At 40.4% G+C, this 14,868-nt stretch overlaps 1 protein-coding gene and 1 long non-coding RNA gene across 2 annotated transcripts; one reads left to right on the plus strand and one right to left on the minus strand.

Annotated features, from left to right (window-relative positions):
* Positions 1-1,896: 1,896 nt before the first annotated feature.
* On the minus strand, positions 1,897-4,759 carry LOC105509867. Its single transcript, XR_001001493.1, has 3 exons — positions 4,519-4,759; positions 3,235-3,323; positions 1,897-2,120 (listed from the first exon to the last, which is right to left on the minus strand). It is a non-coding gene; the product is annotated as an uncharacterized LOC105509867 (long non-coding RNA).
* A 79-nt stretch (positions 4,760-4,838) lies between these two features.
* Positions 4,839-14,533, plus strand: GZMK (granzyme K (granzyme 3; tryptase II)). The gene is made up of 5 exons (XM_011939358.1): positions 4,839-4,972; positions 5,247-5,394; positions 10,867-11,017; positions 11,794-12,063; positions 14,163-14,533. Exons 1-5 carry the CDS (start codon positions 4,909-4,911, stop codon positions 14,322-14,324), a joined length of 795 nt encoding a protein of 264 aa, XP_011794748.1. The 5' UTR covers positions 4,839-4,908; the 3' UTR covers positions 14,325-14,533.
* Positions 14,534-14,868: the final 335 nt, after the last annotated feature.

Raw genomic sequence — 14,868 nt, forward strand, 5'->3', positions numbered from 1 at the left:
TTAAAATATAATAATAAAAATTTTAAAAAAAAGCAAAAATAAAAAAAAAAAAATAAAAATTTTAAAAAAAAGCAAAAATAAATAGGTGAAATTTTAAAAAATAATAATAATGATGATAACACATCTGCCTTTGGGGCACAGCACTGTATCACAGTACGGTATCTGAGATGTTCAAATATAAATGGAAGTGTTCCATTATAAGGCCTCCCATCCTCAATTGATCATTTTTCCTTCTTTATTCAACAGTATTTCTTTATTTCCTTCCCTTTCCTTCCCTTCCCTTCCTTTCCCTTCCCTTCCCTTCCCTTCCTTTCCCTTCCCTTCCCTTCCCTTCCTTCCTCCACCTTTCCTCTGGTCTTTATTACCTGGTCCTTCTCTGGTATTTTTCCCTTAACTTGGCCTACATATTTACCCCAGTTTTCTCCCTAAAACAATGGTAGTCTCATATAGTCCTCACCTTCCTCTGTACAAGGCCAGGGTACCCACAAGCCTGGAGCTGAAAACCTTCCTTTGGTAGTCATTACTGTTGAAAGAATTTCCACATGTGCAAATCTTTCAGGACAAGTATTGCAGACAATGCAAGTGATCTGTTTTGAGTCCAGCGACATGACAGGGACCACCCCATGTGGGACTTTCCTCATCCTGCCCATAACATTTGAACTCAGTTGAAATGAACATGAAAGGCTTCTCTAAAGAAGAAAAGAAAAAGAAGAGGAGTCATAAAAGGGCAAAGTAAGGCCTGGAGACAAAGTTGAGATAGGGACAGTGTATGACCAGGCAGACAGCACCAGCAGTGCTGGGATATCCCTATTTGCCAAGTCCTCAAGGTATTTTCCTATGATTACTCCACATATCAGGATCCTGCACTCAACGCAATTCTCATCCATTCCAGTCACTTCATAGCTGATTTGGAGAGGAGTAAAGGAAAAGGAAGTTACCATAATATTGTGTGATTTAACTCAATAATGACAGTTTAGAAAACGTGTCTTCATATTTATGAAAGGAAGATTTAACATGCAAAATATATTCTGATTTAAAGTTGAGGTAGAGGAAGACAAAACAAATTTCCCTCAATCTTACCTTTGCCACCACCATCATTCCACCAAGGGGAGGCCCTAGAGCAGCCCTCTGAAGTATTTACATTTAAGGTGCTTAGGAAAAGGCAGTGTTCCATGTGCCCCAACCCATGTTACAGCCCCAGCTCTGAGTTGAGGGGTACTTTGCTTTCCTTGCCAACTGCCCTTAAGCTCATTCATTTTAAGGACCTCGTGGTAGGGATGACTGTAATCTGAGGTGGGATTTACATTTTCTTGAGAACTTTGCACTTAATATCATTATACAGCACCCCAATATCCTTCCCAAGCCCAATTTTCAAAGCTGCCATAGTTTCACTATGGGTGTTAGTAGATTCATTTACCAAATTAGCCAAGCCATTACTGGACAGAAGTCAAGGCCGGGAGGATGGTGGACTACAAGGGAGGGACCCAGGGAAATTCTGCCAAATCCTGATGTAAAGTACCAAGGGCTGGGGATGATTGGACAGCCTGGGAAACCTTGATGTTGAGAACATTTTTCAAAGGAATGTAAAAGGGAATAAATGGGAAGGGCTTGAAACAAATCTGCTTTGCACTTATGTCTACAGAGCAGTGTTTCTCAAACTACCTGTGGGAGAGACCAGCATGTTTGGAGTTTTAGTTTGTTAATTTGTTTGTTTTCAGTTTCAGCCCATTGTGAACTGATACGTTTATGCAACACAAATAAATAGAAAAAACGTAATTAAATAAAAAACAAAGGCATACAGAATACACACCCAATTTTTATTATATTGGACAAACTATATTTCATTAATAAAATAAATTAATACAGTGACATGTTAAGTAGCTGTTACAGTTTCTAAACTCTGGCTCTCAATTTCTGTCCCCATCTTGCTCCACATCAGTAAGAAACAGGTTCGGAGACTGGCACAGGTCTGCGGGTCATGCTTTGATTGACATGGCTCTAGGGGGTGTGGCTTATAAATCTGACGGAGAAGTTGTCTGGGCTGTTGAAGAAAGGCAGTCCAAGGGGTAGAACCACACGAGGCCTTTGGAGCGGCGGAACAGCTGTTCTATAAAGGTATCCTGAAACACAGGAGAGGCAGAAACAACATCTCTAAGAGCAGCAAGAGCAGCAAGAAAGACAGCTAAACACAGCAAAGGAGAACCACAAGGCCACGACGTGTGAAGGCCAGCCCTGCTCTGAGCACGGCCTTGCACTTGCTCGGTCCGGTACAGCTGCTGTAAAGCCATCCAAAGCAAACACGGCCCTCCCTGCAGCAGACTCAACAGAATAAAAACCAACACCCAGAAATAAATTAGATCGCCGAGCTCATCATGTTACACAGCCCACTGTTCTCAAATCCAGGATCTTGAATATAATAACAAATGATACTATTAACTGGCGAATCGGTCTAAAGCCAAAACCAAATAACTCATTGCTCTTAACCAACATAATTCTCAGAATTTTCCAGGTCAGCTACAAGAAAGAGTTATGAGACCCTTCCCAACTGAACTAAATCTCACCCATGTCTAACTGCACGCAGTGCACATGGCTAAACCCTTTTTCTCTTCTGCACAGCCAACTTGTCTCTCAGAGCATCTAAGCCCCCAGGGACTTCTCAAAAGAGGCAGGCATGTAGTCAGGTTGAAAGGAACATGGAGCTGGGAGCCAGCACATAGGTGCTTAAGGGCCACCTACTAGCTCGGTAATCTCAAGCAAGTCCCTGCATTTCAGTTTCTTTATCCATAAAACAAGACTAAGGACAACCACTTCCCTGGAAATACAGCTAAAAACATTCAGTAATTTGTACAATGCTATGTGGACATTAGTCCTTACTCCTCAGAAATAAGCAGCTGAGAGATGTTTGTAACCATTCCCATTTCCCCCACCACACACACACACACACACACACACGAAGTTTTGTCCTTTACAATTTATTTCTTCCTTAGAGTTCAGATGACTTCTACCTGTCACACACCATCTTCCTTATGATCCCAGCATCGCTGGGATGTAGCAGGGAACAGACGCCATCCTGTCCGCCTTCCAGTGTGGAACAATGGCACACAGTAAAGCCGTCCAAGGCACATCAACAGTGACAAAGATGACTTGAAAATTCACAAGGACGTTTGAGTGGGAGTAATAAGTTTGGTTTATTAAGCTTGTGGCTTTTCTTAACCTGGCTCCTCCTTATCTCACCTTCTGCTCTCTCCGGCAGGAAGTCACTGCTCTGCGTTGGTTTTGTTCATTCTGTTTAACATGTAGAAGGCTTTGCTGTTGCCACATCCCTGTACAAGGGAAGCAGGCGCTTTTTATAAAATTCTGTGTTCTGGCAGGGTACTCATTCACATACAAGTTAACATACAGGGAGGTCAGGCAGGTGATTTGGTCTAGGTCATAAGCTGTGTTGCCTTGGGCAAATTACTTAGCCTCTTGGAACTTATTTCTTCCATTGTAATGTAAATATAATAGTTGTCCTGCTTTCCTCAAAGACATAGAAATGAAGCCATAAATGATCACATAAAAAGAATTTTGGAAATAACTTAAGGTATTTTCCTTATATACTATTAAGTTATAATGTATAATATATAATTATAATATTATTTATTATTATTCCTACTTTCTGTGCTAGAAAACAATGTGACAGGAGTCTCTTGCAATCTGCTGAGCATAAAAGCTCTGGATTTTAATTCTCCTTTCTAAAATGAATGGAAGACAGAATGCATACATCTTAAAAGAAAGATCTGTTGATGTAACGCAAATTTTGATCAGTATTTCTAGGAAGTGGTTGGCATTCTGGTGCGTGATCTATTTGTATTCATTTTATATTTGCACTGCTGATCAGTGTCTGGCACAAACAGAATCTTGTAGAATCTTGAGTCTAATACCTTTTGTATTGAAGGCCTGGCAATGCATTGTCATCTGTTCTGGGGAGAAGTAGAAAATGCAGTCCTTTATTTTTAAAAGACATTATTATTAAGTCCCTGGAAAAACATATGGCCATTTTCAATTAAAAATGAGTAAAAGAGAGACTCTGAATCAAAAACAGTCGCCAATGCTCACCTTTAATAACATTATGAAATCTCACAAAAATGTAACTAAAATTTAACCAAATTTGGGTAAACTTAGAAAAACGACCTGAGTAGGGATGTTTGCTGCAAAACATATGGCTTTCTCTGGATGGTGCTCAGGCTTTAGCTAAGCCACATTGTGAAGTAACCATATCTATGTCCAAATGAAAAAGAGAGAAGAATGAAATACGATAGGCACCATTTTGTGCCAGGAAAAATAGTAAGTATTGCTTGAGAGCAATGGACATCTTTGAACTCTGTCTGAAACTTCATTACATTCTTATGGCATGGATATTTTTCATTTATAAATATTATATACATATATAGTATAAATTTCATTTATAGCATAAGTACTCTGATACAGATATTACAGATGGTATCTCCAGATAGGAGTTCTTTATGGCCCACATACCTCTCCCAAAAAAGTGCTAAAAGCAATTAGCCGGGCATGGTGGTGGGCACAGGTAGTCCCATCTACTCGGGAGGCTGAGGCAGGAGAATAGCGTGAACCCGGGAGGCAGAGCCTGTAGTGAGCCGAGATCACGCCACTTCCCTCCAGCCTGGGTGACAGAGGGAGACTGTGTCTCAAAACAACACAAAGCAAAAAAGTGCTAAAAGCACAGACCTGAAAGTCCCCAAACTGATACATAACGTTTACACCTAGGTGTGAAAAAAATCTTACCCCTAGAGCACTTGTGAGAAAGTCAAAACTTGCAAGAACAAAACGCTGTCTTCAGAATCTTCTTCCTTCATCACACAGTCAAAGCATTTCATCTGGGCTTCTTAAATCTAAGTCTTTAAAATGACTAAGTTTTCTTCCTTTTCTCTGTTTTTCCTAATAGCTGGGGCTTGTATGACTCCTGTGTGTAAGTATCTCCTATATCTACATGTAAACTTTAAATGAATTTCTACTGACCATATTGTTATATTATAGATGAAAATTATTTTCACAATCATTCCTATCTTTCTGAACTGTAATCTATTATACAAATTTTTCATCAGTAAAATTATTGTAGCTTTTAGGTAGGGTTATTGTTGTTCTTTAAGCTTTGAAAATAATACAGTGCCTGTTATTGGAAGAATTACGTGAAACAGTCTGTTTAGATCTTTTGTGTGAAATCTTTTGGTCTACTTTTGTAGGTTTCAATATGGAAATTATTGGAGGGAAAGAAGTGTCACCTCACTCCAGGCCATTTATGGCCTCCATCCAGTATGGCGGACATCACGTTTGTGGAGGTGTTCTGATTGATCCACAGTGGGTGCTGACAGCGGCCCACTGCCAATATCGGTGAGTCCGCCACACTTTTCCAGGCATGTGTTGTTTCTGCAACTTATTATAGCTACAAGAGAAGCTTACCTCTCCTGAGTGAGAATTTGATCTACAGTTAGTTTCTGTGGTCACTGCCCAACTGGTGGCGTTTACTTACCTTCTTCCACATCCATGCTTTCTGGCCTGGGTTTTCCTTTTCAGAGAGAACTGAGCTGCTTTTCCCAGGCAAGATGTTAGACAAATTCAAGTCCTCTGTATAATGCAGGGAACACAGTAACAGTAATACTTGAAGCAACAGTATTCTTGACCTTGTTAGATCCACTGCTCAAGAGGAAATCAGACAACCAGAGCTTGCTCTGTGCTCTCAGCTTCCCCATTTTACAAAGGGGTAATAATTATATCATATCTGCTTTGTGGGGTTTGAGAATAGTATCTGTCTCTGTTAAGTATTTTAGCATGCTTGGCACATTTAGTAAGCACAAAAAAATTGCAGCTATTATCATTAGTATTATACGCATGAGAAGCCTACTTTGCCACTCCTAACAGTAGCTACTCCTAACAGTAGCTACTCACCACTTACAACTTTCCTAGGTGGAAAAAAAAAAAGTTACTTCTAAAAAGAGAAAGATAATGAGAGATTTATTTCCTCGGATACTTAGAATGAAAAATGCCAGTAGAAAACTAATTTGGTATTTGTTGTTTTGTTTGTTTGCTTGGGGTTTTTGGTTTTGTTTTTTGATTGTGTATATGTTTCCTTATGTTTCTTGCCTAATAAGCTGAAATGGAGCCTTCTCCTTTTCTTTCACTTAAAGATCTCTCTTAGCTGTCACGGTTTGCTCTCTAGGCATTGTCTATGTCTAAACAGAACAACTCAATTGATTTGCTTTTCCATGCTTTGGGGGTTTTGTCTGATTGCCCCATTTAAATGGAACTGTTTGATCACAAATTGAAGTTCTGAAGCCTGCAGACAGGGAGATCTTCTGCTATCTCTAAATAGCAACCCACTGATTTCCAATTTAATATGGTTACTTCATTCACATGGGGTTCTTGCCCTCATAGAAATCACACTCTCATCCCCATCACTTCTCTCTTCTCCAGGGCACTTGCCCCCGCGAGATGAGAGAGACAGAGTGGGGAACTGCCAGTAAATGTTCATTTAATGAAAATATGCACATCTTCAAATATGCTCATGATACACATTCAAATGGTCTATAACCCCCCCAGACAATGAGCTTGACTTTTAAATGTTCAACAAACATTGGATGGAAAGAAAGAAATACATTGAAAGATCTTTCTTTCTTTCTTTCTTTCTTTCTTTCTTTGACTAGGTCTGAAACATGGTGTATGAAAAAGTGCTTCACTAGCCATAAAGTGTTATAGGAAGTTAAATAATATTACTAAGTTGAATTTTAAATTTTGTCAAGTGGATTTAAGTCACAAGAAGTGGATTCCCAAACTGGGGAAAGAGATTATAAAAAAAACACTGGAGAGAGGTCTTAGAGGTTGGTTTTTTTTTTTTTTTTCTTAAGACAAACTATTGCTAAATATCATTTTAAATGGCTGGGGTATAAAGAACTCCAAAATATGTAGAACACATTTCCTCTACAGGACACTTGGGTGTAAAAAGTAGGCAGATCGGTGGTTGGAAAAATATTAAGCTTTATGAAATTCAAAATATTTACGAAATAGCTCAATGGTGGCTTCCCACAAATGTACTCCCCAGTATCCTGTGGGAATAGTTTGCCCCCAAGCCTCTCTCTCAGTAAAATTGTGAAGAAGGTCAAACCTGGGAGTGATCCCTTCTCACCAGCCATCCACACAGCTCCTCCCTCAGTATCCTGGGCCGTTTATTAGTTGCCATGTCAAATATAAGAGGAAATTGATTAAAATGTCCTGTACAAACTTATTTTCAGCATTTTAACTTACCAGAAGCAAAACTGTCACCAGCTGTTGTACCTTGTTCTCCTGACTCTCTCCCAGGCCCCCCTCACAGAGCACTTCCCCCTGCCCCAACCTGCCTAGCAAGGTGTTAGATGGAACCTTCCACAGCCCCTTCCACACAGCCTCACTCCATCTCAAATGCTCAAGGCTCCTGGAACAAAATGGTTCAATGTTCAGGCTCTAGATTCAAGCCAAATGAGCTTTAATCCTGCCTGGATTTGCCTCCTGGAGGCAAAGGTCCTCAAGTTTATTCACTTACCTGAACCTCAATTTCTTCGTCTATAAAATGGGGATTGTTATAATACCTATCTCACCACGCTGTTGTGAGGTTTAAATGAGGGAAGCTTTGTAAAATGCTTAACACAGAACACAAAGAACTTAATAGATGTTATTGAGTACTAGTATACAATTATCTGTGCCTTCCATGGTAATAACAAAGGAACTAATCTGATGTTGACGAGATAAGACTGGGAAGACCTCCCTGTCTGACAGCCAAGCTTTTCTCCCTCTCTCTTAGGCAAGAGAAATCTCCAAGACATAGGGACCCTGCCTTTGCTGCCAGACCTCAAGGGGTGGGTCTAAGCAGAAACACTGCTGAGCGTCCAGGCAGGCTGGCAGAGAAAAGAAGAGGCTTCAAGGGGGTTGGCACGGGGTTCAAAGAGGGATTGAGGAAAGAGCACTGGACTGGGAGTCACCAAAAGCCAAATTTGGATCCTGATTCCCCTATTTATGAGGTGTGTCACCTTGGACCAGTCAGAGAACAATATTTTACTGGTAATGAATACACAGCCCGTCAGCTTTACCAACCCTGAGAAAGGTTGTTGTTAGGCTCAGTTGAGACAATGTTTACAGGTGTCTTCAGCAGACCTACTATAAGCCCCACTGTAGTTCTGCTCTGTATATGATTCTCTTCCAGGAAAGTTCAGGGTGGGACTCAGGAAACCACATTTTAAGCCAATACCTCCAGGTGATTCTGAAGCAAGTCTGAAGACTGCACTTGGGGAAACACTGTGTTGTGCAACTGAAAAACACTGGTATTATCACTTCTCCTTTGTGTGAATTCAGACTTCAGTTTAGCTAAGGAGGTGGGATCCTAGAACTCAAGTAATTCCAGGTATCCCGTGGGCAGAAAACTTGACCTCAGTAGCACAGATTACAGTTGAAGGATATCTAGAAATTGAAAGTTCAGAAGGAATAATGGTCTGCTTGGGTTGTTTTTGGTCTTAACACATACCAGTGGACACAAAAATAACCAAAACATTTCAAAGGCAATAACTTGCCGAGGAAATTAGTAAAAGATGAAAAAATCCCAGACATTTTTTCAACACCCCTCCCTTAGTGAAAATCCACCTTCCATACCTCTCATTTGTACCTCACAGCCTTCTTTGTGTGAGTCGTTTAGGCACGTGCCCACCTTTCTGTTAGAGCATTCATCCTGAAGATTTGTATGTCACCCTTCTCCTACAAAGCTTTGGGTTTAGTGGGTATGTTGAATTTGAATTCAAATCAATCCTAGGAAATCCAGTCCACATCCTATGAGAAATTTCCACCCCATCCTGATTTTGCAATAGGCAAACTTTTCAACAAATAGAGCTGGAATTCCCAAAATAAATAAAAATAACCTCTTTTGGTACAAACCAAAAAGTGGTCATTCCAGGCGGTCACAGCTCTGCCATGAGCAAACCCACTCCACCACAGGCATTTGCTCATTTTCCAAATCTGAAACAATCATGTCTTCCTTTTTCTGTATGTTTCTGTGCTCTTTGTAACTTTTATTAATCTTTATTAACCTGTATGCATGAGTATGTGTGTTTTTACTGCAATCTACTTTGGTAGCTTTTTCAAGTACCAAAGAAATAGTTACACATAAACAAATACAATTAAAAGATCTGAGGTGGGCTTCATAAAGACAGACACTGTATTGGAATATATCTGTAGTATACAAATGGCTCTAGGGTACTGCCAAAATCTCTCAAAATTATTTCTACTTTATCACTGCTGCAAATGTAATTTTATCCAACAAAGAGTAAATCTGAGCAATTGTGGCACTGTTGAAACACTGGTACCAGAACTGTGTATGACCAGAGATTTAAAAAACAAACCTGGCCGAGCACGGAGACTCACACGTGTAATCCCAGCACTTTGGGAGGCTGAGGCCAGTAGATCACCTGAGGTCAGGAGATCAAGACCATCCTGGCCAACATGGTGAAACCCTGTCTTTACTAAAACTACAAAAATTAGCCAGGCGTGGTGGCACACACCTGTAGTCCCAGCCTCTTGGGAGGCTGAAGCAGGAGAATTGCTTGATCAGGGAGGCAGAGATTGCTGTGAGCCGAGATCGCGCCACTGAACTCCAGCCTGGGTAACAGAACAAGACTCCGTCTCAAAAAGAAAAAGTTAAAAAAAAGCCAAAAAACAAATCTATTTCTTCACCTGACTCACCAGTTCGTACCCTATAAATCTCCCTGATGGAATGACTACTAACCTTAAAGTATCTTCATTTCAAATTAGCACTATTTTCTTCCCTTGGGGACAGTTTTCCTTTCTTGTCCAAATCTTTGTTCTAATTGAGGGGACAGGACAAATGGACATATCTGACTGCCATGTAATGGGCCTTACTTACCCACATTGACCTGAGATTAGGTCTAGGCATGTGGGTGAGCAAGTGTAGGGTGAGGGTCTTCGTGGTGTTTGTTTGTTTGTTTGTTTTTAAGAGATGGGGCCTTGTTCTGTCACGCAGGCTGTGACACTTCAGCCTCCAGCTCCTGGGTTCAGGCAATCCCTCCTGCTTCAGCCTCTCAAACAGCTGGGACTATAGGCATGCACCACCATGCCTAGTATGCACCACTGTGCCCCTTAATTTTTTTTTAGAGATGGGGGTCTCACTATGTTGCCCAGGCTGCTCTCAAACTCCTGGCCTCAAATGATCCTCCCACCTCAGTCTCCCCAGTGGCTGGGATTACAGGCATGAGCCACTGCATCTGGTTACCTTAATTATTAAAACACCTAATGTTGGGAAGACAAAAACGTTCTGGGGTTCTGGAGATGATAGTGGTGGATGAACAACAATATACATGTCCTTCATACCACCAAACTGTACATTTAAGAATAGTTAAAATGGTAAATTTTGTTATGTATATTTTACCACAATAAAAAAATTTTAATGGTAGTTGGTGTAAATCTCAAACTACAAACTCATGAAATATAATTTCCTTTATTTTTACATAAATGAACACAATTTTGTTTTAAACTTGATCTAAGTCAAATACGATTTCACTCCTTTTCCTTCCCCAGTTGGATACAAGTTCTGGTATTCTTTTGCAATTCCAGGGAATTGGTTTGGGGTGGGATTAAGGGCAAGTCATTTGGCCTTTAATATCAATTCATGCTGGGGTCCACTAAGACCTTTGTCACTCCACCCAATCTTAAGCAGGTTACCTTGGAGATAGCCTTTGTTTCTCTATGTATATAACCCTCTCCACCATCACCACTCCCCACTGGGGGATTTGGGAATCATTCTGCTGCTTTCATTCTCTTTGCTTTTTTTAGGTTTACCAAAGGCCAGTCTCCCACTGTGGTTTTAGGCGCACACTCTCTCTCAAACAATGAGGCCTCCAAACAAACATTGGAGATTAAAAAATTTATACCATTCTCAAGATTCACATCACATCCTCAATCTAATGATATCATGCTGGTTAAGGTAGGTAGCAGCATTGCCTTCCTTCTATTTTGTCAACATTTTTATACAGGATGGCTCAATTAGTTAATCACCTACACAAAAGTATTTTGTTAGCACCCTCCCCATGTGTGAGGTGATTATGATATATTTTATAAGGGCCCATGTTATTCCATATACTGCCTTGAAAGAAACAAGAATTTATCACAAATGTATCAGGGCTGCGTTTATACAAGGAAAAGCAACTCTGATACTCACATATGTAGGAGGGGAACATCTTACAAAGCCCAAGGATCCACACTGAAAGCTTTTCTCCCAAATGCTTTTCTCATTAGCAAGTAAAAAATACAACAGTTGTTTATACAATAGAGCCAACCAAGTGACTTCAGGGGCTCAGCAGTGAGTTACAACTTAGTCTAGACCACACTTAGTCTAGTCCAAACTTGGTCTAGACCATACTCAAGGGTCCTATCCAGCAGGAAGCAGCCCAGCCCTCAAAGTCGTGACCTATGGATGTTACTCCACATAAAACCATCCAATGCAGGGCAAAAGCCAGTTTGCTCGAGACTGGACAAAATTCCTGCTCTCTATAAGCTCCCTTCCCAAGCCTCAGTGAGCTCCTTGGGGAGTAGAGAGCATGGTCAGAAAAGCAACAACCACAAATGCAGCTGCAGGCCACCACCAAAGTAGATTCCAGAACAGGGACGCCCGCCTAAGACGGAGACCACACATACAACGCACAGGCTAGCATCAGAATACTACTGGGAAAGAAATAATTCAATCTTTTTTCAATCTGTCAGCTTCAAACAGCCGCAAAACTCAATAAACATGTCAAGCTGCTCCACATAAGATCCAAAACCTCTCTTAGATCTGGAACCAAATGCGAGGTTACTGGCTGGGGAGCCACCGACCCAGATTTCTTAAGACCTTCTGATACCCTGCGAGAAGTCACTGTTACTGTCCTAAGTCGAAAACTTTGCAACAGCCAAAGTTACTACAATCGCGACCCTTTTATCACCAAAGACATGGTCTGTGCAGGAGATGCCAAAGGCCAGAAGGATTCCTGTAAGGTAAGAATCTCTCTTTTAAACACGCATCTCGGAGCGCTGTACAGTAGCCAAACTTCTATTGCTCACTGACACTGAGGAGGAGGGAGGGGCATAGAGAATACAAAACCACAATTCTAAACACTTTCTCTCCATTCCTGCACAGCAATCTCTATTCTTTTTCATCTACCAATGTGAATGGATTGTAAAAACTTCCCCATTGCTTCATAAGCACCCAGTAAATGTTTGTTAATCAGGATGATAGACTATATCTGACAACTTTTACAGGCTTCCTATGAGAGGTGTTATCCTCCTTAGAAAGTCTAAACCCTGAAGTCACTAGTGGCGATTAGAAGATAACTTATTTAAAGAATCACCTTGCAGATTAATCAATAAGGAGGTCTTATAAGACTCAAATGCAAAAAGCTCAAATATACAGTATGTGTTTCATAAGTAATGTTGACTGACTGTCTTCGTCTGTTTGGGCTGCCACCACAAATACCATAAACTCGGTGGCTTATAAATAACAGAACTTTATTCTGTTCAAGATCAAGATCAAGGCACCAGCACATTTGGTGTCAGGGAGGGCCTACTTTCTGGTTCATAAACGGCTTCTTTTCACTCTAATCTCACATGGTAGATGGGGTGAGGGGTCTCTCTTAGGCCTCTTTAATAAGGAAACTAATCTCATTTATGAAGCCTTCACCTCCATGACCTAATCACCTCCCAAAGGCCCCACCTCCTAATACCCTCACCTTGGGAGTGAGGATTGCGACATATGAATTCGGAGGAATCAAACATTCAGACCATATTGCTGACTAACAAAAAGAAACAAAAGGCCGGGCACAGTGGCTCACACCTGTAATCCCAGCACTTTGGGAGGCCAAGGTGGGTGGATCTCTTGAACTCAGGATTTCGAGACCAGCCTGGGAAACATGGTGAAAACCTGTCTCTACAAAAAATACAAAAATTAGCCAGGCATGGTGGCATACGCCTGTAGTCCCACCTACTCAGGAGGCTGAGGTGGGAGGATCACCTGAGCCCAGGAGGTTGAGGCTGAAGTGAGCCGAGATCTTGCCACTGCATTCCAGCCTGTGTGACAAAATGAGATCCTGTCTTAAAAGAAAAAAAGGAACAAGAGTCATTATATTTTTCAAAATCTTTTGTTTATTGAGATGGTAAAGAAAAAAAAATAGGTGTTCATGTTTATATGAACTACACTAATATATATAGTACAAATGAATTACTAATTTTTTAAAAAATTAGAATATAGTATTCATTTCATACTATATTAAGTATTATTGGGGGAGAGGATATGATGACTTCAAATGTCTTTTGCATCTGCAGTACCCAAGACCATCACCCTCCTAAACATCTGTTATCATGGTTGACCAAAGTACAAGGCACTGCAGTTTGCAATGTGAACATTAGCAAAGAGAAAGGCTGGTCTTCAAAGAAGCCAGCTCTTCATTAAAAGACCATGCCATCCTCTCTATAGCTCTTTCCCTTCACTTGATAGGATTTAGTTACATGTTTTGCTGTTAGAGTGAATCTTCAAAAATCATTTCATTCACTAAGTATTTACTAAGTATGGTACATATACATAGCACTATGTCCAACCATGTGAGGATGCAAAAAAATAAATAAGTAACAGAGAACATATAATTCCTGCCATCAAGACATTTACTACAATACATTGCTCTTTTCTGCTACTCTCAAAATGAAATATACAACTTTAAAAGATTATTTTATGTCAGTGGATTATTTAAAACCTTATCCATTATTTAATAAATAGTCAATAGTCATTGATTCCCAGAGGAAAGTAGACATAGATAGGGACAAAACAGAGACATAAACATGTACACCGAGACAGAGGCAGAGGCAGAGGCACAGTTAGAGACATAAACAGAGAAGCAAGTAGGCAGAAACATAGTCCTAGACAGAGACAGGCATATAGAGAACCTATAACGAGTAAGAGGCAGTGTCAGACCCTCTCCAGGACATAAAGAAAGCAATGACCCAGAAAATACTCCTTTGAACAATTAAAAGTTGGTGAAAAAAAAAAAAAAAAAAAAAAACCCAACAGCTTCTCACCACGTATTTGCCCTTTTTCTTCTTTCCAGGGTGATTCAGGGGGCCCCTTGATCTGTAAAGGTGTCTTCCATGCCATAGTCTCTGGAGGTCATGAATGTGGTGTTGCCAAAAAGCCTGGAATCTACACCCTGTTAACCAAGAAATACCAGACTTGGATCAAAAGCAACCTTGCCCCACCTCATACAAATTAAGTTACAAATGATTTTCTTGGATGCACTTGCTTCTTTTTTCCTAATATGCTCACAGGTTAGAGTTGGATGTAAGTAAAGCAGAACACAAGATGGGGTCCATTTTTATATTTGTAAGTCATTTTATTAAGGAATCAAGTTCTTTTTCTCTTGTATCACTGATGTATTTCTACCATGCTGGTTTTATTCTAAATAAAATCTAGAAGACTCTCGGTTTGTCTTTTATCACATGAAGTAATATCTACCCCCATTCCACCCACACTCCCCAAAGGGCAATAAGGTCACTGAACAAAACAGTAATGGTACCACCTTCAACCAGGTGTGACTTCTGCTGGATCATCCTAAGTTGTTGGGTTGTTTTCATTGTTGTGATAACATTAAACATGAGATAGGCCCTTTCAACAAATGTTTAAGGGTGCGATACATTATTGTTAACTATAGGCATGATCTTACAGTGCAGATCTCTAGAACTGCTTCATCTCCTATAAATGAAACTTCATGCCAGTTGAATAGCACCTCCCTATTCCCCACCACTCCCATCCTCTGG

This window comes from Colobus angolensis, unplaced genomic scaffold (genome assembly GCF_000951035.1).
Source record: "Colobus angolensis palliatus isolate OR3802 unplaced genomic scaffold, Cang.pa_1.0 Scaffold180, whole genome shotgun sequence".
Classification (NCBI taxonomy): Eukaryota; Metazoa; Chordata; class Mammalia; order Primates; family Cercopithecidae; genus Colobus; species Colobus angolensis.